Source organism: Lactuca sativa, chromosome 7 (genome assembly GCF_002870075.4).
Source record: "Lactuca sativa cultivar Salinas chromosome 7, Lsat_Salinas_v11, whole genome shotgun sequence".
NCBI classification, from domain to species: Eukaryota; Viridiplantae; Streptophyta; class Magnoliopsida; order Asterales; family Asteraceae; genus Lactuca; species Lactuca sativa.
This window is the reverse complement of record NC_056629.2, coordinates 154824395-154850610: the sequence shown is the minus strand read 5'-3', so window position 1 is coordinate 154850610 and position 26216 is coordinate 154824395. Positions and strand designations below refer to the sequence as shown.

At 35.3% G+C, this 26216-nt stretch overlaps 1 protein-coding gene across 1 annotated transcript; it reads right to left on the bottom strand.

The window, feature by feature from the left end:
- Positions 1 to 838: 838 nt before the first annotated feature.
- Positions 839 to 3395, bottom strand: LOC111904248 (transcription factor bHLH113). Its single transcript, XM_023900028.3, has 5 exons — positions 2938 to 3395; positions 2642 to 2794; positions 2468 to 2533; positions 1676 to 1786; positions 839 to 1363 (listed from the first exon to the last, which is right to left on the bottom strand). The coding sequence occupies exons 1-5, from the start codon at positions 3298 to 3300 to the stop codon at positions 1199 to 1201; spliced, it is 858 nt and encodes a 285-aa protein (XP_023755796.1). The 5' UTR covers positions 3301 to 3395; the 3' UTR covers positions 839 to 1198.
- Positions 3396 to 26216: the final 22821 nt, after the last annotated feature.

Sequence of the window (26216 nt, the reverse complement as noted above, 5' to 3'; positions counted from 1 at the left end):
GCCATTAATGACATTTATTGGTATAATCAATTCCTTAATGACGAATTGCAATTAGTGGTATTATTGGCATAATCAATTCCTTAATGACAAATTGATTTCTTGCTGATTACATAAACCAGTATAAAAACATACTTTTACTGCCTCATTCAATACACATGAAAATACTCATCTTCTTCCTCCTTTTCTTTGCAATATTTTCGGCGACTATTTTAGACAAATAACTATATCTAACAGTACACATTGTTACGGTTGTTGTACCCTGGTAACAGACAACGAATCTGTTTAAAGGAATCGAGTCCAACTCGAAACTCAACCACTATGTTTATTACTAACGTTTTTCTTGAAGATTATTTGATTCAAAAACAGGTTATTCGATTGAGAAATGGAGCCCATAACTAACAAATATATCATTTTAGCTATTTTTATGATTTTCTCTATATAAAATCTTTTGTTAAATCATATGCAAAGTTAAATATCTCTTCTCTTACGACATAATAAACACCTAGAAAAGGGCCACATAGCCCGGTCCTTCATTCGAAGTTTAAGTCGGGTCCTAATCAAGCATGGTCTAACTCTAACTTGTGCTAACATAGGTCTTAATTAACCAGACTCAAATTTAGTTTATTTATTATTGATGATTATATTTCTTAATCATTATCAGAAAAAATGTTTTTGATTGGAACAATATATTTTCTTAGTTGAAGAATTAGACTTTAATCAATAACTTCGTTTTATAAAGAATAAACGTCTGATTTACTAAACATAACTTGACTTAATTTATCTAAAAACTACTAAAGTTTATATTTACATCTACATTACATATAAATATAACATTAAATTATTTACAAACATCAAATATCCATTTTTATATTATACGATAAAAACAAATTTCCATCGAATATTAGGTCTGAAATTACAAGTGGACGTAAAGGGTCTGGTCGCCAACCAACTGTCCATCATTGTACTACCAAAATGTGAAGAAATCAGTGCCAATAAAATGGTTGACTATGAAATCTTTGAGTTTGACTTATATATATATCCGAAACTACACAAAAAAGATCATGGTCAAATCTGTAAGAAAGAAAGATACAAAAAACGACATGATCTACTGTAAAACTGTCTGATTTTCTCCAGTTAGAGAGAGAAGCAGCCATTTTAGTATCAAAAAGGTGGTTAAGTTTTCATGATTCCAGGTGGTTCAGTGCAGTACTGAAGAATCATGGCGGTTGACCATGGCAGGTGACCAGAGATCAGCACCATTGCTTTCTGCCACATGAAGGGTGCACTCAACAGGAACCAGACACAGCCCCTTGCTCCCAAGATCTTTCTTCTTCTCACCTCCATCTTCATCTTCTTCTCCTTCCTGTTCATCCACCATTTATATAATCATTTCATGCTATTTATATGTCAAGTAAATTTGATACTATAATGCATGGTTTAATAGAATAGTTGAATGCATTGATTAAATGCAACCATAGTTGGATGCGAAAATGACATTTAATATGTTTGGTTTTAATGAACATTTAAAACAAACCTTTATTTTATTTTTTAAAATATGTTTTATTGAATTTTATGAGTTCAATGCATTATATGAATTTAATTTTAAAATTGTTTGAAAAATGGTATTTTGATATATATATAAAAAATCCTAAATATACATTTTAGGGTTGCTTACGATGTGTGTGGACGTGGGACGTTGCAAGTAGGGAGAACACAAGACTTGTACTTGTTCTTGAAGGAATTTGATATATCCCATGGCTTCATGTAGCACCGATGCAGTGTCTGTCTGCAATGCACAAAATAAAAAACGATTAAATTTTATAAATGTAACATGGATAAAAATTTATAGGTTGTTCAATATATATGTAATTCAAACACTAATTGAAAGTTTTAATTACGCATATTGAAATTAATTAATCGTCATTATATTTGATGAGTTGTGGATACTTGTGATGTATATATTTTATCTTTGTGAACTGATTCTAATACACAAAATTTATCTTGTGTTTAATTATAACCAAAATATGTTTTTATACTTATAACATATATACATTAATGTTTAAAAAAATTGTAAATAAAAAGCTAGTACTTAATTTATATATTAAATGCAAAAGATTGTGCACCAACTTTTCATAATTATACACATAATTAGGATTGAAGGTAAACACACTGAGGTAAAATAAACAAAGAAAATACTTAAATATATACAACTAAAAAGATATTATGAGTATATCGAAATTAAATATTTGACTTCTGGTCAAAGTAGACAGTTGACGATTTTTACGAAGTCACTCAAACATCCATACTGTGGGGTCTGGGCTTATCACAAACCCCAATTACACACATTCTTATGACAGTAATTTATTATATAGAAACTATAAATGTTAATATAATCAAGCCTAATTTCATTTATCGAAATCAAATTCAAATATTAAATTAAAGAATTAATAGATAAAGAAAGATTAACCTTCCCATAAGGTGACACTAACTGTTGTAGGGCTGCAATTCTTTCTCCAAGCTTCTCCTTCTTCACCTGTATTTTTCCAAAAAACCAAAACCAAAATATAAAAATTAAAAGTTAATCGATGTCTGTGAATTTTTTTATCATTTAATAAAATGGTAATTAATGGTGAGGTCAGACCTTTGCATGGCTGACCGGAGGTGTCTTTTCGGTCCTCATCTTTTTACAGTTGCGGCTGCTGCTCCTCGCCGGAGACGGGGTGGCACTGGTGGCGGCGAAACTATTTGGAAGTATAACCGGCTGATAATAATCCCAACGCATGTCTCTTTTCATCTGTAACAAAAGACAAACAAGTGAGATAAAAGAAAACATAGAATCAGATACTACAAACTTTTAATTTGTCCTCTTGTAAAAAGTAAAAAAGTTTTACGTTACAAGACAAGAAATGTAAGAAATGAAAAGGTTCTGTGACTGACATTGGAATTAGATGATAAAGAAGTGGTGGTGCTGTTGGTAGTAGACGGTGGCGACGATGAGTTATTGTTATCATCGGTGATGATTGCGGTGGAATGAGTAGTTGATGAAACCGCTGAGACGCCATTGATGTTACTGCTGATATAATCTGATCCGAAGCACAGCATTTTCGGTGGCTTTCGATTGTCTCCAAATGCGAAATGACTGGCACCGCCGCCGTTTGTATTATCAAGGTGGTGGCGGCGGTGGTGATCATCAAGACCAAGAATCTTAACGGCGTCTTCGGCTTCTATGTTGGAAAAGAGGAGCCGGGAAAAGCTTCCTCCGGCGAGTGGGTCAATGGCCGCAGCCTCGTTTTGCGGCATTTTTGATACTACACTTCCGACTGGTAAGATGAAGAGATGGAGAGGGGGGTTTGAGTGTGAAAGTGATGATGGTAAAAGAAGGGTCTTTTTAGATACGCCAAAAGGTAGTGTAAGCAAATAAACACAAGATATTTTGGGTTAGTCTAAATAACAAAAAAATTGGGTTAGTCACCAAAACATAAAAGTGGTCCGAGACTACATTATCACATACCGAATATTTTCATCATATGACAATGTTTTTGTAATTCTACCGAATATTTTCATCATATGACAATGTTTTTGTAATTCTTTTTTTGGAGAAATAGATTTTTATTAAGGTAATTAATTATTCAGTTTGTTTGCATCTGGATAAATATTTTTTTTTATATAAATTTAGATAATGAACTTTTTGAAAATGTTCACATATGATCATTATTACTGGTTATGATCGGATACATTCGGTCATAACCAGTCATAATGGTCATATGTGAACACTTCAAAAAGTTTGTTACCTAGATGTGTACAAAAAAATATAACTATCCAGATGTGAACAAACCAAAAATGTAAGAGTAAATTACACGAATGGTCATTGTGGTTTCGGTAATTTGTGTGTTTGGTCCTAATTTATTTTTAACTCAGGTGATCCCTACTGTTTATTTTTATTATATGTTTGGTCTCTGTCTTACCTCAAAAGACTATTGTGTCATTTTTAATTAATTTTCTTACTTATGTATTTATTTTTTATATATTTAAAAATTTAATAGACCCCGCATATATGTATCTCCTCACCCATAACTCACTGTCTCTTCATTGAATTTTCTACCTCCACAACCCAATAAAAGGCTTGTGGTGATGGTTCGGCAGAGTAGATGGACCGAAAACATAAGGGATGGTGAAAACGTAAATGTTACTAAAAATGGAAATGAAATAAAAGTTGGGAGGATGAGAGATGGGATGGTGACCGGTGAGATCCAACTTAAATTTATCAAACGTGGTGTTAGATTTAGGGTGAGGAGATACAAATATATGTGGGGTCTATTAAGTTTTTTTAAATATATAAAAAATAAATACATAGATAAAAGAATTAATTAAAAAATAAATAAATAATACCACAATAGTCTTTTGAGGTAAAACATGGACCAAATACACACCAAAAATAAACAGTATGGATCATTCGAGAAAAAAAAATAAGTTAGGGTTCCGAACACACAAATTATGGAGACCACAATGACCATTCATGTAATTTACCCTTACCTTTTCGGTTTGTTCACATCTGGATAACTATCTTTTTTTTGTACACATCTAGGTAACGAACCTTTTAGAAGTGTTCACATATGACCATTATGACCGATTATGATCGGATGTAAACTGCTACAGCTAGTCATAATGGTCATATGTGAAGACTTCCAAAAAGTTTGTTACCTAGATGTGTAAAAAAATAGTTACCCAGATGTGAACAAAACCGAAAAGTTAATTACATTAATAAGTTTATTTCCCTTTTTTTTTTGTGAAATTAGTTTTTTGTGTGATATGACAGCATAAATTTACTAAGAATGTCATAAAACTGTGTATAGATTTTTGTAGCTAGACCAAGTATATGTAGTTAGAGTAACTCGTATCTCATATTACCGATAACTACAGGATAAGTACAAATATAGGCCAAAGGGTTGAGCTTGTTAGGGATTCAATCAACTAAAAGATGTGAATATAAAGAAAACAATAACATTACGTGGTTTACACGATCACTCTAATCATAGTATGTCCACGGATGAAGTAGAAAGATATATTAGTGATACCAGGTAAAGTTTACAAGTACATTTTTGTTTTTATATATAGAGTTAGGGAGATACAAAAGAAACTGTGTCCAGATAATATGTGATACTAACATAGTATCACTCATGGCGTGGTATTTATATTCTTCACATTCACCTAATTTGATGTGAGACACCTTTGATACCCTTCATAATCAATTGGTCTATACAACTCAACAATATCTCATTTGGAGGATGATCAACAAATCAATTGCCGCCAAAAGCATTTACCTCTCGTAAACCTCTTCTTCTCCACCATTTTCTTATCTTCGAAAGGCTTGTAGTTGAAACTAAGACCAACTTCAACTTCTTTGTTGTCAGTTGTCACCACCTTGGTGAGCATATCTATTGGATTCTTTGTACTAATGATTTTATAAAAGGACAACATACCATCAATAATAAGCTCTATTATAAAGTGTTATCATATTTTGATGCATGTATTTAATCATTTCATGAAATGGATTCATCTTATTAATTTTCATGTTTAACTCTGATAGGGAGTTCTTTAAATAGATAAACTAATTTCCAGGTTATACAATGGTCAAGTATTATGCTTATATTGCCCAAAAAGCAACACACTTCTGAAGCGAAATACCCCTCGTCTGGGCTAAGTAAACTAGTCTTTTAGAATGAAAGTTTGCGAAATATTTTTATAAAAGAACATCATTTTGTAGATAAAGTTCTAAACTGATAGAGTCTTTAACATTTGAAAATGATTAAATGTCAATTCATATGAGAGTCTACCATGATAGTCATGACACGTGAGTTTAAAACAACATTTACAACATATTTTAAATAACCAATAACAAATCATCATCAATCTCCAACTCATTCTTTAACTTAAATACATGTTAAAATAAGCCCTTTGGGTTTAGGAAGCCTAATGAGTATTAATGGGGTTTAACATTTGTTAGGTACAAAGAGTTGACACTTTCCTTGAATAGTGTAACTCCTTAAAACATTTTAAATCATCATAAAATAATAAGGAGTAATCATACGGGGAAGAAAAAAAATTAAAGATAGCATTGCAAAACATCAAAACAAATCATTATAAAAAATGCATTGTTGTATGATTCTAAACTCCATCCCAAGTAATATCAAGTCCAACATCTCACAGTGATAGCCGACTAGGACATATGTACAATATTTCACTAAAAACTGATATCCATAGGACATTTGCAAAGTACAAGTGACATCAATCCCCTTATCAACTAAGTACAAGTGAGATATCTAAAAGAGTAGCATACGAGTGGTGAAAGTTTGTCGTGCAAGCAAGGCCATAAAGTCATAAAAACACCAAAATTTAGTACGTAGGTCGTCATTTGTCACAAAAGTCATCATTCCATCCTAAGTGAGTATATAAGTTCTTGAAGAAAACAAGTGCAAAACACCATAGTTATCCTAATTTATAATAAACCATTTTTCAAGATCATTTTCATGATATACACACAAACATAAGTATATTACTCACATAAGATATATAATAAATATCTCATAATATGAATATAAAGCTAATCAAAAGATTAAAATAAGATAGATAAATGTATTCATGGTAATAGCTCTCTTTATAAGTGTGTAAGATCTTCTACTATACTTTAATATGTAAATAATAGGTCAATAATCACATAAAGAATCATAATAAAACTATTTAGGGTCACAACATAATAAGGTTTTTTTTCCTTAGTTGGGCATTGCAGTATAAGTCATTAACACTAGTTGGCTTGTAATTACGCTAATTAGAGACACTTGTAGCTTAAATAAAAGTCAAATAATATCCTACAACCTCTTATAATATCATAAGGAAGTATTGGATATTGGTTAGAATTCACTCATTCAAATATGATACTTAAGGCTAGGGAACAACATATCAAAATGACCATGTTGGAATAATAGTAGGCAAGTCAAAACAGTTGTGTAACCTTTATGTCGCACACAAAATGACTATAAAGCTACAAAATGCCCTTAAAACTCACCCAATATATTTATGATAATTCCAAAATGGTTTATAGTGACTAAGGATGATTGATTAGAAACACCTCTCTTTTGATTTTATATTTTATAATCATTTTTTTAAAATAAAAATCATCATTTGTGGAAATTTAGTCCCACTACTTCAAAAAGTTCTCAGAATAATTTAGTTAAGAGAGGCTTTATAGAGGGTTCATCAACTCAAATATCATTACATAAGATATGTTACCACCACAGAAAAGTGTCCTTCAAAATGTCCAAAAACCCTCTAAGCCTCGGTCTCTACTTACACATACATACATGTCAAAATAATGGATTAGGTACTAATATTAGTTGTTGTATTCACTAAAATTTGCCTATAACTTTTTTGGCAATCATAACCGAAGCATCCTTATTTTTCCTTCTCATTCAATGTTCTGTTCATTATTTTTAGAACCACATTCTTTAAAGGTATCTTTAGAACCACCTAAAACATCATGATCTTATACTCATAATAGTAATCAGTGATCTATATGTTGCTTTACTCTTATCCAATATGTAGCTTCAAACACTTGATATTCAAGTTATTATTAATCTCTACCATGACCTTCACTTCTTAATGCTATTGAAGAACTTATATTTTTTTCATCATAAAATAAGCTTATAAGATTTTTGTAGAATTATCTATAATGGGAGCATAGTAACATGAACCTATGATTGAAGAAAATGGTGTTAGGAATTACACATTAGTTTGAAACAAATCTAATTTCTTAGCCCGCAATAGCATCCATCTTTTCCAAAGTAACATTTTTATATCTTCCAATATACATGGTTCGTAGCAATCTATAGCCATGTTCTTCAGATACATAATTCTGTCTTTTAAAGCTAGCATCTTCACACCTTTCTCACTCATTGTCCAAGTGTAAAGTGTCACAAGTAGTAAATGGTCCTATAGCCTTAATAATTGTGGTTTCTCCATGTGCAAACATCTCAACCATGTATAAGGTTCCATATTAATGTTCATAAGCAAATACCAAACTCTAATTAGTCACTTTTCTATTGGCACCTATAAAATCCACATGATATCCTTGGTCGTCTAATTATCCTACTATAATAAGCATTCTCTTTGATTCTAGAATGTATCTTACATTTTCAATGTACAATTCGAGCTAAGATATGTCTTTAGGACAACATACCCAACACCCATAATATAAAGACACTAATTGTGACATCCCCAAAATCTCGGCCAGAAAAGACCGATTTTCATTTATGCTTTTAAATATTTTCAGAGTAAATCCTTTTGATTTGAAAAAGTTGCGGAATTTGTTCCCAAAAACAAAACATGATAAAACAATGTTTACCGAAGCATTTCATAAAAGAAATGTATTTTCATTATAATCAAAACTCGGGGTGTCATGTTCCGATACAGACCAATAAGCATAAACGAATACATTACAAGTCATATAACAAATATAAACATATGCAGACTTGTAAACAAAACAACTTGATGGATCATCCATCTCATGCCCTTTCGCCACTTCCTGTAATACAATTTAAAACTGAGTGGGTCAGGCTTGGGAGCCTGGTGAGCATATAGGGTTTTCAACCCACAATAAATATCATATTTAATTTTCACCAACCAACAATAACCCGATTACCCATTCCCGTTATTCTCACTTTAATGTCCCTAAAACAACTAACATAAGGGACCTAGTCTAAGAATATTTCATCGGGGCGACAACACATGCTTCGGGGGTACCTCAGCAATATAAGTCAAATAAGGCAACCATGAGGGGGATGAAGTACAGCGAATGAACACCCAAGTTCATTAACACCTACAGGTGGCGAACCTGCTAATGTTTCCACTAGACTATCTAGAAAAGTATGTGGTCGTCATCTAAACTCCGCTAGATGACTAAATCAAACAACAATGAGGCCTCTCATCTGTTTATTACACACCAACTATCTACCCATGTTCTACCCAACATATTAGTAGATAAAAATATACATTTGTATACATAATTTAAAACCCTGTATAGCATGCTTTAATCGACACATATATCACATAACAAATGAGGCACACACACATAACACATATCTCATAGAGAAATAATCAGATCTATAAGATAGAAGAGAGTGAATACACATTCACACATAACACAACCAAATATATACACATAGCACGTATTTTATTTAAAATACTTCATATTATTGTATTTGGAAGAAAATAACTACACACTCACTTGATCAGAAGATGATCGGACAGCACTACGACTTGCAAAAGTAGTAATCCTCAGCAGATCTGGAAGATCTCTTCAAAAATCGAACTTCTCGCGGGCAGAGCTTCGGCTCGGGAACCGCACTTCTCGGGATCTTCGGGATCTCGGGACTTGCTTCGGGACTTGGGAATATTACCGGGGCTTCGGGGTACTTCTGGCACGCAAATCGATGCAAAACGGGAGAGAGAAGAGAGAAAATAGCAACCCTAAACGGCTGGCCCTTCAAATCTATTTATAGGGCAAATTTGGCCCTTGCCACGTCGTGGGCTTGGTCTTCACTGCATGCGTCATCCCAAGTTGCATCTGGGGGCCTTCCGGAGGTGACAAGACACTTGCCACGTCGTGGCAACCTTGTTCCACGTCGTGGGCCCTGACAGTTTTGGGGTTTCGCGCCCCAAACTTCAGAAATTCATAACTTTCGCATACGAACTCCGTTTTCGACGTTCTTTATATCGCCGCGAAGGTGAGATTATGCTCTACAACTCTCGTTTAGACTCCATTGGCTAATTTTGACTTTATTTTTAATATATTATAAGTATATTACTTATATATTATCTTTAGTAGGCCGGGACAGGAAAACTCCGTTCGAAATTCATAACTCCTTCATCTGAACTTCGATTCCGTCCGTCTTTCCGTCGTTGCACTACTATCGATGAGATCTTCAATTCTCATTTAGATCACTAAGGATAGATATCTATCTACCTTAAATTCACTATCTACGTTGCGCTGGGTCGTGTCGGTTCTGTCGTGAAACTTCGACAGGTCATAACTTCTTCGTTATAACTCGGATTTCGGCATTCCCTATATCTCCGGAATCCTTGTTTCGACCACTACAACTTTATGAAAAGATATCGGGCTTATCTCACAATTTAATTTTGACGCTTATTTTTATTCTTAATTAATCAAACCACATAATTAAGCAATTAAGCACAAAACACATAATACTCAAATAATACACTTTTATTATTTCAAAACGGGTTACAAAGGTTAACCTAGACTATTACATTGCTAAAAATGACAAGCCCGGAAACACAGGCGTTACACTAATCGTATGTTATCCTAACCTTTCATCTAACGCCCATGTTTCCTTCTAGGCTTAGTTATCAAATCTATAACCTTGTCGGTTTAACTATTGTAAATTTTTGAGAATAATAAAAGTAAATTATTCATATATATATATATATATATATATATATATATATATATATATATATATATATATGTGTGTGTGTGTGTGTGTGTGTGTGTTTATGTGAATTTATAGACATTAGGTGTACAAGATATCTGTGTGAAATCTTATGTAGAAACGTAATACATAGGGCTAAAATATAAATTAAAAATAAAATATTATTTTGGATAAATTATCTAAACAAAGGCATATTAATCAGAAAAGCGAAGTCGTGAATACAAAAGAACGCCTAAATATGACTTTGTGAGAGGAAGTTATGATTTTTATGAAATTTAGTGTAACGTTATATGACTCAGAAACCATTATTAAAATTGATCGATTGTTAGGAAAAACAATATAAATGAGAGTAGAAGATCTCATCAATACCTATCCATCGCAATAAAGACAATCGAGCACATATATCGCATGAGAAAGTGTAACACCCCAAAATATTCCATGTAATTTTTTTTTGTTTTAAGTCTATCAAAACCATCATTCATTCATTACAAAACCTATAAAAGTGTGAAAATATATAAAATAGTTATCAAATCACAAATCATATCATAAATGCGGAACACTGGTGGATGCAATGCAATCACGTCGAGCTCTTCCCTTTGGAATTGAAAATACCTTAAACATAAACATAAAGTTGTAAGCACAAAGCTTAGAGATTTACCAAAATACCACATACCATACATACAATTGCCATGGGGTACCCCCAGGGTCTTACAGTCCAAGTACCATGGATTACCCCTATGATCTTTCATGTAACTGCCATGGGCTACCCCTCATGGGCTTTCATATAAATGTCATGGGCTACCCCCACGGTCTTTCATGCAATTGCCGTGACCTGCCTCCATGATCTTTCATACAAATGTCACGGGCTACCCTCGGGGTCTTCCATGCAAGTATCACAAATATAACTAGCATACTACACAATTCAACGGGTCGACATTAGTACCTTCGACCCACAAGTACAATGAGAAAACTCACTTCAATCCGAAGATAAACAAATCTCACACTCGAGTTGCTGCTACAAAAACCTTCTCATACTTAACATATCCAAACCAATCTTAATTAACAATTTGGGTGATAATCCATAATCAAGATTCCATTACATACTTTCATTCTCTAAGGTAAAAGACCATTTTACCCATCCAAGGTTAGTCCCTTCTAAACATGGCCTAAAGTCCTAAAAATGACCAATTCCTCTTCTTGGGCTACGCCATGCATACTCCTACTGTACGCCTTGTGTATAGTGTTTCCATAAAAAATGGGGCCAAATCAGGCTACACATTGTGTATCCAGGTTTGCGCCCTACGTAACTGATGGGTTTGAGCCATAAGAACTTTCCTATGTGCACATGCAAACCCTAATGCTTGGATCTAGGTTTCTCTAATTAAACATGCAATGTATCCAAGGCTTACAGTTCTAGATCTAGTGTAAACAATTGAATCATATCATATGAAATCAGATCTAAAAGAATACCTTGAGTTGCTTGCTTGAAACTTCTTGTTCTTGGAGCTTAGAGTCACAATTGTCACTCCTCTAATGGCTTACAAACACCAACTAGCAAGAGGATGATCTTGAGAGAGAGGAGGTGAGAAATCGGCTCTAGGGTTCTTCCTTGCAAGAGTATGGCCGATTTCCCTCACCCAAGGTGTCTATTTATACTATGAGATACTAGGGTTACACCCTTAACCCTAATTGAATAACTTAGGCCCTAAACAATCCAAAGATCCTCCTAGATATGAGGCTTGGACGATTTTAAGGTATCCTAACCCTAAAATCCGTCCACCCTAATATCCATAAGGATACATAGCCCAAAACACAACTATCACACATTTGACAGTTTATGCCCCTTTATTCAATTAACCTCTTTAAGTCACCAAATTAATTCTCAATTAATATATGACCTATAACAATCAAATAACATTATTATTCCTTTATTATTTTATTCTCATAATATATTAACAATAATATCTCTTCTCTCTTTACAAATCATCCTGTCAAGTTGCTATGGTGAAGGCAACCCAAAAGGACCATGCACAACCGGGTCAAGTACTTACCAAATATAGTTATAGCCTTAGACACTAATCCAACAGTCTCCCACTTGGATAAGTATAGTAACTATATATGCAAACATAATCTGAGTAGCAATCGTAGCTCTCAAAGACGCTGTCAAACTCTGATCTTATCAGTATCCTGTACTTTAGATAAGGGATCGTACAGTCCTCTTTTTAGATATTATGTGGACAATCTCATGGAACTTATTGTCCAGTAATTGGTTTCTCGATCTCAGATTCATTTGACATAGAACTTAATTGAACACATCAATTTAGTCATGACCGGGCCCGACACATAAGTCAAATCAAATCATTGAGAGGCCCTGATATTGCTTTTACCCTCTTAGGATAAAAGTAACAGATAAACTTCGACTTATATGCATTTACTATTTACTAATCAACTATACACAACAATGCATTTTATGACATAAATTTACCGATGCGGTTTCGTATTGTCAATGCACAACCAATTAATAAATAATAAACCATATATCTTGGTTTTAAGACCATATGATATTATCGTCTTGCGATCAATTGCGTTACGTTTCGTAAAGTGATTCCAGCAAGCGCGGGTTTATTCCAATGCTCAAAACTTGTTCATAAGCACTCATGAACATTGCAGCAATCTTTGCTATGTCTAATACCTTTTAGACAATCTACACACCAATTCATGACAATCTTCATTCATACCTACTTCCGACATATGAACGATTGTGGACCATTCGAATAATTCGATTATTCTTAATAACTCAATTATTCAGGAAGTCAAAACATGCAAAGTAAAACAATAGTTAAACAATTAACATAAGACACTAGCTTTACTTATAAATAATACTCCTTTATTTAATCATCAAATGTCAATTACATTTATCTATTACATGTTTCCAAACTATCTAATCTAAACTAATATCGTCTTTCAGGCCAATGCTCTTAGCGTGCTGCAAATGCTTAACCCTACTCAGTCCCTTCGTAAGCGGATCTGCTGGGTTATCCTCTGACGATACCCTCTTTACTATGAGGTGTCCTTCTTCTACTCGATGTCTAATAAAGTGATATTTTCTGTCGATATGCCGAGATCTACCATGATCCCTTGGTTCCTTGGTCAAGGCAACCGCTCCTTCATTATCACAGAAAATTTCCATAGGCTCCTTTATGGCAAGCACAACTCCAAGGTCACCAATGAAGTTCTTCAACCACATTGCCTCTTTTGACGCTTCGCTCGATGCAATGTACTCTGATTCGCACGTTGAATCAGCTACAGTCTCTTGCTTGGAACTTTTCCAAGTCACTGCTCCTCCATTAATGGTAAAGACCCAGCCCGACTGCGAACGGTAGTTTTCCCTGTCGGTCTGGAAGCTTGCGTTACTATACCCTCACACCTTTAAGTCATCACTCCCTCCGAGGACTAAAAACCATTCCTTGGTCCTCCGAAGGTACTTAAGTATATTCTTGACCGCAATCCAATAAGCTCTGCCAGGGTTCCCTTGATATCTACTGACCATGCTCAAAGCAAAGGCCACATCAGGGCGAGTACAAGTCATAGCATACATGATTAAGCCAACTGCGGAAGCGTAGGGTACTCGGTTTATCTCAGCTATCTCGGCTTCTGTACTCGGACTTTGAGTCTTACTTAATTTGACATTACTCTGTATCGGTAGTTCTCCCTTCTTCGAGTTTTCCATACTAAAACGTTTTAGTACCTTATCCAAGTAAGTATTCTGACTAAGTCCTATTAGCCTCTTACTTCGTTCTCTCACTATCCTTATTCCCAAAATATAGGAAGCCTCTCCGAGGTCCTTCATAGCGAAGCACTTCCCGAGCCAGGACTTAACCTCCTGCAGAGTCAGGATGTCGTTTCCTATGAGCAGTATGTCATCGACATACAAAACAAGGAAGCTAACTATACTCCCACTGGCCTTGACATATACACATGATTCATCTTCACTCCGTACAAATCCAAACTCTTTGACTTTCTCATCGAAGAAAAGATTCCATCTGCGAGATGCTTGTTTAAGTCCATAAATGGACTTTTCAAGCTTGCACACTCTATTAGGATACTTCGGATCGATAAAACCCTCTGGCTGAGCCATGTAAACATCCTCAGCCAACTTCCCATTAAGGAAAGCGGTCTTGACATCCATCTGCCATATCTCATAATCATGAAATGCAGCAATGGCTAGCATCACCCTAATAGACTTTATCTTAGCAACTGTCGAGAAGGTGTCATCATAGTCAACTCCAGGAGTTTGAGTAAAGACCTTCGCCACCAATCGTGTCTTATACGTGTGCACATTCCCATCCACGTCGGTCTTCTTCTTGAAGATCCATTTGTACCCAACCGTCTTACGTCCGGGTACATTGTCAACCAAATTTCAAACTTGGTTGTCATACATGGACTGAATCTTGCTGTCCATTGCCTCTTTCCATTTCACAGACTTTGGGCCTGCCATGGCTTCCTTATAGCTATTAGGTTCATCTAGATTTATTAGTGTACCATCACTAATATACGTGTCCCCTTCGGTAGTAATATGAAAGCCATAAAACTGGGGTTGAACTCTAACTCTTTCGTAACGTCTAAGAGGTAAGGACTCGTTAATTGGTTCAACCGGAGTTTCCTCCTCGGATTGAGCGCCAGCGTTAGAGGTTCCTTCATCGCTCGACTCTTGAATCTCTTCAAGATCGATTTGCCTCCTACTGTCCCCTTGGCTTATGAGTTCTCACTCTCGGAAAACCCCTCTCCTCGCAACGAAGACAACAATGTCACTCGGTCTATAGAAGAGATATCCAAAGGATTTCTACGAGTAGCCGATGAAAATACACCGCTCACTACGATGTTCGAGCTTGTCGTGAGTTTCTCGTCTTACGAAAACTTCACATCCCCAATCCTTGATATGTGCCAACGAGGGAGCTTTCCCTGTCCACATTTTGTGAGGTGTTTTGGCAATCTTCTTTGTAGGGACTCGGTTAAGGATATGGGCGGCAGTCTCTAAGGCATACCCCCAGAATGAGATAGGTAGTGAAGCACGACTCATCATAGAACTAACCATGTCTAACAGGGTTCGATTACACCTTTCTGCCACACCATTCAACTGCGGTGTCCTAGGTGGCGTCAATTGCAAAACTATTCTGCATTTCGTGAGATAGTCGTGGAATTCAAGACTTAGGTACTCTCCTCCTAGATCGGATCGAAGCATCTTGATTTTCCTGCCCAATTGATTATCCACTTCATGTTTGAACTCTTTGAACTTTTCAAACGTTTCTGACTTGTGCTTGATTAAGTCAAGTAGAAGCGATTCCCATGTGGTGGATCTAAAGGGTCCATACACATCGGTGTGTATGAGATTCAATAAACCCTCACCCCTCTCACAAGTGCCAGTGAAGGGTGACTTGGTCATCTTTCCAAGTAAACAAGATTCGCATGTGTCATCTTCCCTAAGGTTGAATGACTCCAACACTCCATCCTTTTGGAGTTTGGCTATGCGCTTCTTGTTGACATGTCCAAGACGACAATGCCACAAGCATGATTTATCCATACTATTGGAAGAATCCATACACAACACATCATTTCTTAGGTTATCTACAACCATAACAGTTTCATAAATTCCATTACAAGGCATTGCTTCAAAATATAAAACACCATTTAGATAAGCATAAATTGAACCATTCTCATTATTAAACGAATATCTAAATCCTTGTCTAAATAAACCATGAAAATAAATGATGTTTCTTGCCATATCTGGCAAGTAGCAACAATTATTTAAATCTAAATTCAATCCATTACTAAGCACTAGAGAATACACTCCAATCTTGGTCACAGGCGACGATCTTCTGTTCCCCATGATTAGATTTATTCTTCCACGCTCCACATCCCTATTTCTTCCTAGTCCTTGCAAATCAGAACAAATGTGATAACCACATCCTGTATCAAGAACCCAAGAAATAGCATGAGATGAATCATTAGATTTAATTGTGTAAATACCTGCGAAAGATGGCTTGATCTTCCCATCCTTGATGGCTTGAAGATATTCCGGGCAGCTTCTATTCCAATGCCCTATTTTGTGGCAATGATGGCACTATGCCTCCTTTAGGTTTGGGTTGGGCTTAGTAGGATCAACCTTGGTCCCACTAGAACAGGAACCATCTTGAGACTTTCCCCTGCGGTGGTTCTTTGAAGAAGCCTTCCTCTTCTTGCCCCTTCCCTGCCCAATAGCAAAAACAGGAGTAGCGGGTGGATTGGGAGTTAGTGCAACAGACTTGTAATTGAGGTTGCTCTCAGCAGTCCTTAGGAGCCCTTGGAGTTTGCTTAGGGTGACCTCTTCCTTGTTCATGTGGTAGGTCATCCTAAATTGGTTGTAGCATGAGGGAAAGGAGTGAAGAACGATGTTGATGGCCAAATCTTCCCCAAAGTTAACATTTAACTTGCGAAGACGATCAACATATCTTTGCATCTTTTGCAAGTGCACGGTTAGAGACTCTCCACTTCCCATCTTAGCAGTGATTATGTTCGTGATGATCTCATAGCGCTCTTGCCTCACGCTTTCGTGGTATCTCTCCATCAAGTCTAGATGCATCTCATAAGGATACATCTCCTCATAGGACTTTTGGAATTCGGAGTTCATCGTGGCTAGCATGATGCAATGGACTTTCGTTACATCACGCTCATGGGTCTCAAAGACAACCATTTCTTCGGGAGTAGCAATTTCTAGATTGATCTTCTCGAGCTTCTCATCGAGAACATACTCTTTGTCCTCGTAACGCGCGATCGTGCGAATGTATCTTATCCATTCGTTAAAGTTCGATCCGTCAAAAGTCACTTTTTGACAAAGGCTTATTAGCGTGAATGAGCTAGCAACAACGTTGTTCGCGTTAGACATCTACAAATAGAAAGGAACAAAGTTTGATTAGAGTTAAGTCCTAATTAACACCCAAAATGAAAAATTAGGGCTAGGACCCAACAACATTATTTACATATTAGAAAAGGGATGCCGTGATCCAACATGCAAATAACTTTGGAGGTAAGTGAATGACGATTCACTAATTCTTCACCATGAAAAACACAAGCTTAAGTTTTAAATGTATTGAGAATTCCTAGATTTCTTTGAGATTCATTGAACCTTTCAATGGCATGTTTAAATCTCAATATGCCCCTCTAGTTTGTGACTGGGATGCCGAGGATCACAAAGCGGGTGTGAATAACCATGCAAATCTACATGGTGCCTTCATTGTTACAATTATCTATTCGATGTGCCGGTAAACCACACACGCTCCATCGAACTATGACAAACAATGAATCACCCTTTGCCACCTTTGCTTAGAACCAATTAGTGTGCTGGTTAACCACACACGCTCCACTAATATCTTAACAAGGGTGCAAAGTGTAATTTCATGGGATTGCATCAATTCACTTTTCCTAAAGTAACTAAGATTGAGAATTTTATGAAATACATTTAGTTACTTTATATAGATTCATTATACTTATTAATGAGGAGAGGATTGCCCTGTCCTACCCGTTCGACTAACGACCCTCCACCAGTCAAGCAAGCGGTGGGTGTGAGTGTACACCCATTAAGCGTCATTTTATAGGCAACAACCTTATACCCACCTTATAGACCGGCTTCGTGAATGAGGCCTACTAACGATAAGACTAGCATTTTAAATCATATATATATATATATATATATACACACATATGTATATATATATATATATATATATATATATATATATATATATATATATATATATATATATTAAGCTTGTAATAATATAATAGTATAGGGTTGAATTTTAAGCTTGTAAAATTCTAGGGTTTGAAATTTAAATTATTCAAATTAAACTTTTAAACACAAAACTTAAATTTCAAAACTTGAGGACAAGTTTTAAACTTTTCAAAACATAAGGATCAAATAGCAAATAATACAAATCAACTAATTAGATTATTTAAATTTGATCTAATCAATATAACTTGCAAGACAATCCACCAATTTAATTCAAAAAATCAATTATTATAATATAAGGAAATTATTATTCAATTAAATGGTAATTATCTTTTGTTTGGTCAAGAATATACTCCAATATATCATAAAAATTCGGATTTTAATGACCCAAAACAATTAAGGCAAGTATCCTCAAGCAAAACAGCAAGAAATCCCGATATTGACTCTTTCTGGCGCTAGAACTCGCCGAGTTGGAGCTACTCGCCGAGTCCACATTGGAACTCACCGAGTTCACCAGTCAGAAGCATAAAAATCAAAATTTTCAAGCAACAAGCAATTAACCAAAGCATCAATTCAATAGAAATCAATCAAAGCTCTGATACCACTGATGGGTTTGAGCCATAAGAACTTTCCTATGTGCACATGCAAACCCTAATGCTTGGATCTAGGTTTCTCTAATTGAACATGCAATGTATCCAAGGCTTACAATTCTAGATCTAGTGTAAACAATTGAATCATATCATATGAGATCAGATCTAAAAGAATACATTGAGTTGCTTGCTTGAAACTTCTTGTTCTTGGAGCTTAGAGTCACAATTGTCAGTCCTCTAAAGGTTTACAAACACCAACTAGCAAGAGGATGATCTTGAGAGAGAGAGAGAGAGAAAGAGAGAGAGAGAGAGGAGGTGAGAAATCGGCTCTAGGGTTCTTCCTTGCAAGAGTATGGCTAATTTCCCTCATCCCAAGGGGTCTATTTATACTATGAGATACTAGGGTTACACCCTTAACCCTAATTGAATAAATTAGGCCCTAAGCAATCCAAAGATCCTCCTAGATATGAGGCTTGGACGATTTTAAGGTATCCTAACCCTGAAATCCTTCCACCCTAATATCCATAAGGATACATAGCCCAAAACACAACTATCACACATTTGACAGTTTATGCCCCTTTATTCAATTAACCTCTTTAAGTCACCAAATTAATTCTCAATTAATATATGAACTATATCAATCAAATAACATTATTATTCCTTTAATATATTACTCTCATAATATATTAACAATAATATCTATTCTCTCTTTACAAATCATCCTGTCAAGTTGCTATGGTGAAGGCAACCCAAAAGGACCATGCACAACCGGGTCAAGTACTTACCAAATATAGTTATAGCCTTAGACACTAACCCAACAATAACTTCGTAGTTTGCCAACTCACACATTAAGCCCTTAATGTCTTAAGAACAAATGTTCAAAAATCAGATTTGAACGTAATGGATGTCTAAAAGGATAAAGTTCCTGACTTTATGCCTTTGCATGGCATAATAGAGCCCAAAACCAAACCCCAGGTCCATACCACCCTTTAACGACCTCAAACCCTTGGATAGGTGAAATATAACAATAAGGATTTCATTTTTATGACATGATCCTCAGAAACAACATAAAATGACAGCTTTAAGCTCTAGAGTAGCTTTTACTCACAAGAACGAAAACCATGGGACAAAAAGATTGCAAATCAAGAATCTAACCTAGATCTAAACCATAGTACCATAAATGTGAGAGATTTATACCTCCATAAGTTTGCAAAAGAGATGAAAGCTATAACATTGTGTTTTTCATTCATTTTTTTTTTAATTTCAAAACCTTTATTTAACAGAATTGTATTGGTAAAAAATTACACATGTATAAATCAACCAAATTTTTATTAGAGGTTGTGATGTTCGAATTGTGCAATAGAGAAAGGTAAAGAGAATGATACGATTGTTTACTAGGAAAGCCCTTGATCGTTGCTAGGATCTCCAGTACAAAACCTTGGGAGGTGATAATGATCACCTGCCTTGATGATTTTATTAATATAAAATGATGATTATAGAGAACATTTTTGTAAGAACAAGTGAAAAAGTTCATAGAGTAAGCTAAGAGTAGGTAGAGTGTGTCGTGTGCGAGATACATGTGTTAATTTATAATGTAAACTAGCTAACAAGATGTCCGATATTCCTAAGATCCTTTATGACCAGCTTTGTGAACGTTGTCTGACTTGGTATTCCGGGTCTTTAGCATAGTTGAGACAACTCTCTATTGAGAATAAGTCTTCTGTTGACTATTTCTACACATCTGTTAATCAAGAACGCAATATAACCGTTATAAATGTTAGTAAATAATAATAACGATAATAGTTGGGATCCTGAATATCTAATGAAGTTTGAGGATCCTGCCCCTAATAATTGCCCCCAAGTTATTCCTGAAAATATAGGAGTTAATTTCAAGAATATTAAAGGGATAACTTAAAAATAAATTAAAAATAGGAGATAAAGAATAGTTTAAATATTGTCCTTTAATGGATAAGTTTAATCCATCTCGAGGTAACCGAGAAGCAGTCCAATCATCTTTCATATCTCTTCTATGCTATAAATGTGGGTTTCCAGTAATTTCTTCTTTAATCTCTTTAGTCGTCATCGTCTTATTGTGAAGGTAAATTTTCCTCTTACTTGTTTTCTTATGTTCCTCCGATTTTCCTCGTCATAGTTAAGAAAACTAGTCGTTCTCAAGCTAGCGTAGTTACTTCTCACGAGAATGACTTCAGTGATCAACCAATATTATCTTATGATGATGTTTGCTCCTTCGACGATGAGGATATGAAATCGTTGAAAGCCATTGGGGCTTTTCCTTCTGATGTAGTTTTTTTGACCTTTTGAGGCCACCATTCACCGGATTTTGTTTTTCTGACGCGAATTTGCTTTCCTGAATACCCTTTTACTCTAGGTTTAACTTATCCTTTTACTGGTATCATTCGTGATTTCTTTTCGACTACACAAATTTTTGATATCCAAGCTATGCATGTGGTTTGGAGGATCCTGTTTTGGATTGATCGCTTGAATTAATCCAAGAATTTAGACATCGGGTTACCTGAGCTGGCTCTCCTTTATGATATTTCTAATTTTGGAAATTCTCGCTTCCTGATAAGAGTTAAGTCAAACAAACCCCACCTCATTCTGAAATCTAAACAAAATGATGGTGCTTGGAAGGAAAAATATTTATTCGTGAGACGTGATTCGATTCCTGATGGGGATACCTTGCCAAAAACATGGATTAAAAAGGGTAGGATTTGAATTTAGCTTTTAAGGATCTTGAAATTTACTTCCCTTATTTTGTTTATTTTGATGGAATATTCAAATTTGAGGAGCTTGTTCCTTCTACTGGTGATTCCGAGGACAAGGTTTCCAAATATCTTGCATTTCCTGCACTTGAAAGGTTGTTCAGGTTCGAATATTACAGTCTCCAAGAGAATTCTTCTACTACTACTTCTATGGCTACTAGTAACATTATTTTGCTTGGATACTTCTTTTAGATTGATAAGGATCCAGATTTGATAGGGATCTTTGGAGGCTTCAAAGAATACTCGATCTAAGGCTCATTTTGGTTTGGTAGATCTTGAAGATGATATGACCAACAGTTTTGTCAAGGTTAAGCAAGAAAAAGGTGTCACTCTTCTTCCTCCCAAGAGATCTCACATAGACTTTACATTTAAGGCATCAGGATCCCGGAAGCGGAAGCCTTTCGAAGTTGTGGATTTTGGTTTAGAGAATCTTGGCATTGAGGATGCTCTCAGGAAGTTGACCACTTTTACTTAAGCCGTAAGTTTTTCTTTCATTCTTTGTTATTTTTACATTTCTTATTGTCATTTGATCTTTCTCAAGTTTCCGACCATATCTCTGCAGATTTGAGGCTCCGGGTTGAGAGAGCTGAACAAGCTATTCAGGAACAGGAAAAGATATGGAAGGTGACCAATAAGGATCTTCTGAAGCGAGTTGAATTTTTGAGTAAGGAGAAGGTTGAGAAAGAGGATGAGCATGCTGCGAATATTGAGGAGGTGATTCCTGAGGTGAAGAGTAGCGCTGCGATAGCTATTTGGGAAGCTAAGATCAAGCTTGTTGAAGATCTTAAAAATTTAGGATCCTGGAATGTGGTTGGTTGGCATGAGGCATTAGCCCAGCTGACTGGCAAGCCTGCTCCTGTCACTAAGGATCATGTGTCGTAGCCGTTGGAGTGAGGAGAGAAAGATGGGGCCAATGATGATCAGACTAAGGTCTAGGCCTGCAGGAAGATAAATTAAGTAGTTTTTTCTTTATGTAAGACATTTAGCTTTTTCCTTTGTAGGTTGGTGTGCAACTTTTTGAATGACATGGTAGTATTTCTCTTTTATCTGTCTTTATTTCCTTCTCATATTTAATCTGCGTGTCAAATATAGTACTAGAATTTTTAAGTAGTTAGGATCCTAAAAATAGTGAATAATTTTCAAGATAAAGTTCTTTTGGAAAATAATAGATAAAATGATTTGATAAGGATTGAATTAGTTAAACAACTAAAGGCAACAACTTAAAATAATCAGAACTGACTTTGTTAAGCAATTTAAAATGTTTTTAAAAGTTTGATAACTGACTTGTAATCCTTAAGAGTTTCAAATAATTTTTATAATAAAACAAGTATAAAAAATTTGTTAAGAACTAATTTTCGTAAATATAAGTGCTTTAAAACTTCTTTAAAGATATCAATTTAAAATAGTAAATGACTCTGAAGTGATGAGAGTTTATAAACCAACAATTGGTTTAGGATCTTGAAAAGTTTAAGATCCTTAATTTTACTTAAAATTTTTCAAAGTTAAGAACAAGGAAAGATGGAACCTGATTGTCTTCGAGTTTTTCCTTAAGCTTCATAAGTTATTTAATCTTAGAATTTACTTAGGGTAAATCTCATTTTAGGAAAGAACTTAGGATCGTTGTTGACTTCTGATGATAAGATTCTTACTGATGAGGATCCTTACCGATGAGGATACTTAATGATGAAGATTCTTAAGGATGAGGATCCTTAATCATAAGATCATACAGGGGAATTCCCTTCTTATGATAACCAGTTTAGGTTATAGACTTTGACAAAATTCTTGGGTAACACCATAAGTTCAATTGATAACATGTTAATGTTATATACTATGGAGGATCCCAACTTGTGACATATTTCATGGGAAAGATCCCTACTTATGATAACATGAAAATGTTATTATTCGTGTGTATTTTTTGGGGAAAGATTCCAACGTGTGATAACATGAAGATGTTATAAACCTTATGTAATTTCTGGGATAAGATCCCAATTTTAGATAACATGAAAATGTTATAAACCTTATAGATCTTAACTTATGTTCAAAGATAAGAGGGTTGCCAAGCCACTACATTGTGATATAATCCCCTTATTCGTATTCCATAGTTAGATATCGTGCGTTCAAGAGAGGTGTATAAACCTTAGTTCGTGTGAAAGAGGTAATTAGCTCTTTAAACCTTAGAGGGGATTAAGTACCCTTAAGCATATGAGAGATGAGCAGTCTCTAGCTTGTGTATATGATAGTTTAAAGATCATACAGTTGATATAATGGATTTGTCCAAGTGTTAAGATGTTGAGATTTTCGTGTGTTAAGATCCTTATGTTTAAGGATCTTCAACCTTGAGGATCCTTATGTTTCAGGATAATTGCTTATAGATATCCTTAGTTATACGTTGTTCTGCGTAGCAAACGGTAGCTAGGGGTGGGCATTAGTCTAGCTAACATCCCTCCGATGCTTAGGTTAGTAATGTATTTGAGGAGAAAATAAGTGATGATGAAAAGTTTAAGGTAAAGAACATGTGCACCTAGGTTTTCTTGAAGATCAATTGATCTTATTTACATATAGTATGCTTTGAGATGAATAACATTCCATGATCTTGGTAAAATGTCTCCTTCGATTATTGCTAGCCAATATGATCCTTTTACTGCTTCAGCATCTGAGATATGGTCCTTCCCACTTAGGAGCTAATTTACTTGCACTAGGATCCTTGGTGTTTTGAAATGTTTTCCTTTATACCAAGTCTCCTTTTTGGAATCTTTTGACTTTTATGTTATTGCTGTAAGTATTGGTGATCCTTTGTTGATGAGCAGCAATGCGTATCTTGGCAAAATCTATGAGTTCGTCAACAATGTCAAGATCCTAGGCTAGGATCCTGTCATTGTTTTCTTGATTTTGGAGCAAGTATGTTACTGTTGGGGATCGCTACTTCGGTAAGGATCATTGCTTCTGTCCTAAACACCAAGGAGTAGGGGGTATGACATATGGCTACTTTTTTTTATTTTCAAAACCTTTATTTAATATAATTGATTTGGTCAAAAATTACACAAGTATAAATCAGCCAAGTTGAATGAGAGGTTGTGATGTTCAAATTGTGCAATAGAGAAAGGTAAAGAGAATGACACAATTGTTTACAAGGAAAGCCTTTGATCCTTGCTAGGATCCTCGACACAAAACCTTGGGAGGTGATAATGATCGCCTGCCTTGATGATTTTATTAATATAAAATGATGATTATAGAGAATATTTCAGTAAGAGCAAGTGCAAAAGTTCGTAGAGTAAGCTAAGAGTAGGTAGAGTGTGTTGTGTGCGAGATACATGTGTCAATTTATAGTGTAAACTAGCTAACAAGATGTACGATATTCCCGGGATCCTCTATGACCATCTTTGTGAATGTTGTTTGACTTGCTATTTCAGGTCTTTAGCATAGTTGAGACGACTCTCTTTTGAGAATAAGTCTTCTCTTGACTATTTATGCACATGTGTTAATTAAGAATGAAATATAACCGTCATAAATGTTGGTAAATAATAATAACGATACTAGTCGGGATCCTGAGATAGTTGAGGACCCTGAATATCTGATGAGGTTTGAGGATCCTGAATGCTTTCAGGATCTTGACCCTAACAACAATACGTTAGTGGAATTCTTATTTTAAATTTATGAAAACATCACCAATGTTAGTTTTATTAAGAAATACATCATTCATCAAAATAAAGTTCATAAACCAAATCAAAAGAAGTTCTCAAAGAAAAAGTGTTAAGAAAACTCCATGACATATCCAAATGGTATCAATACTAATACATAAACTTGAATGTAACCACCCCAAAAGCCCCATCCTCACCAAGCCGACAAACTATGATACCTAGACCAATGCAAGGCAACAACAAGCAAATAAACAAGTGTGAACAAATGCTAAGTTAGTTAACCATAAGTACAATGTTAAGAAAACACACATAGCATATCATCACATACATCTCATGCATCACATACACCACACACACCATATACATCACATACATCACATGTTCTCCATTAGAGTATCATTAGGATCTAACATTATTACTTATCTTTTAATATTAGATAATTAATGATTATTCCTAACCCTGGGTCTATCACTAACCTTCAAGGAAGATTACCCATACATGGGTCCATCACTAACCCAAAATGAAGACTCCCCATACATGGTCCCATCACTAACCCATAATGTAGACACCATGTACGTAGGTCCATCACTAACCTGAAGGAAACACTCGTTCACTACTAAGTGACCAACCCAACCCTACCCCACTAGGTCTATCACTAACTATGTGTCCATCACTAACCCAAGAGGTAAAAACCACATTCACTACTAACGTAACCAGATCGACCCTATGCACTAAGTGAGGCATGACTCTCACTTGTAACATTGCTCTTGGTTTGCTGCTTTCACTATTCCGACATTGCACATACAAGTATGCATGTTATCGTTCGTGAGTGGTACTTGTCCTTATTCCCATCACCAGAACTTCCCACTCAAACGTGATATTTGATCTAGCACCATCACTACACCAATATCACTCTAGTCCTTGAACACCTTAGTGTC

Bases quoted from the DNA above. Each gene is read 5' to 3' on its own strand.
- LOC111904248 (XM_023900028.3), bottom strand. From the start codon at position 3,300: ATGCCGCAAAACGAGGCTGCGGCCATTGACCCACTCGCCGGAGGAAGC. The intron at 2,795-2,937 runs GTCAGTCACAGA...CTTTTGTTACAG, and splicing joins CTTTATCATCTAATTCCAAT to ATGAAAAGAGACATGCGTTG. The intron at 1,787-2,467 runs GTTAATCTTTCT...TGTGCATTGCAG, and splicing joins TAGTGTCACCTTATGGGAAG to ACAGACACTGCATCGGTGCT.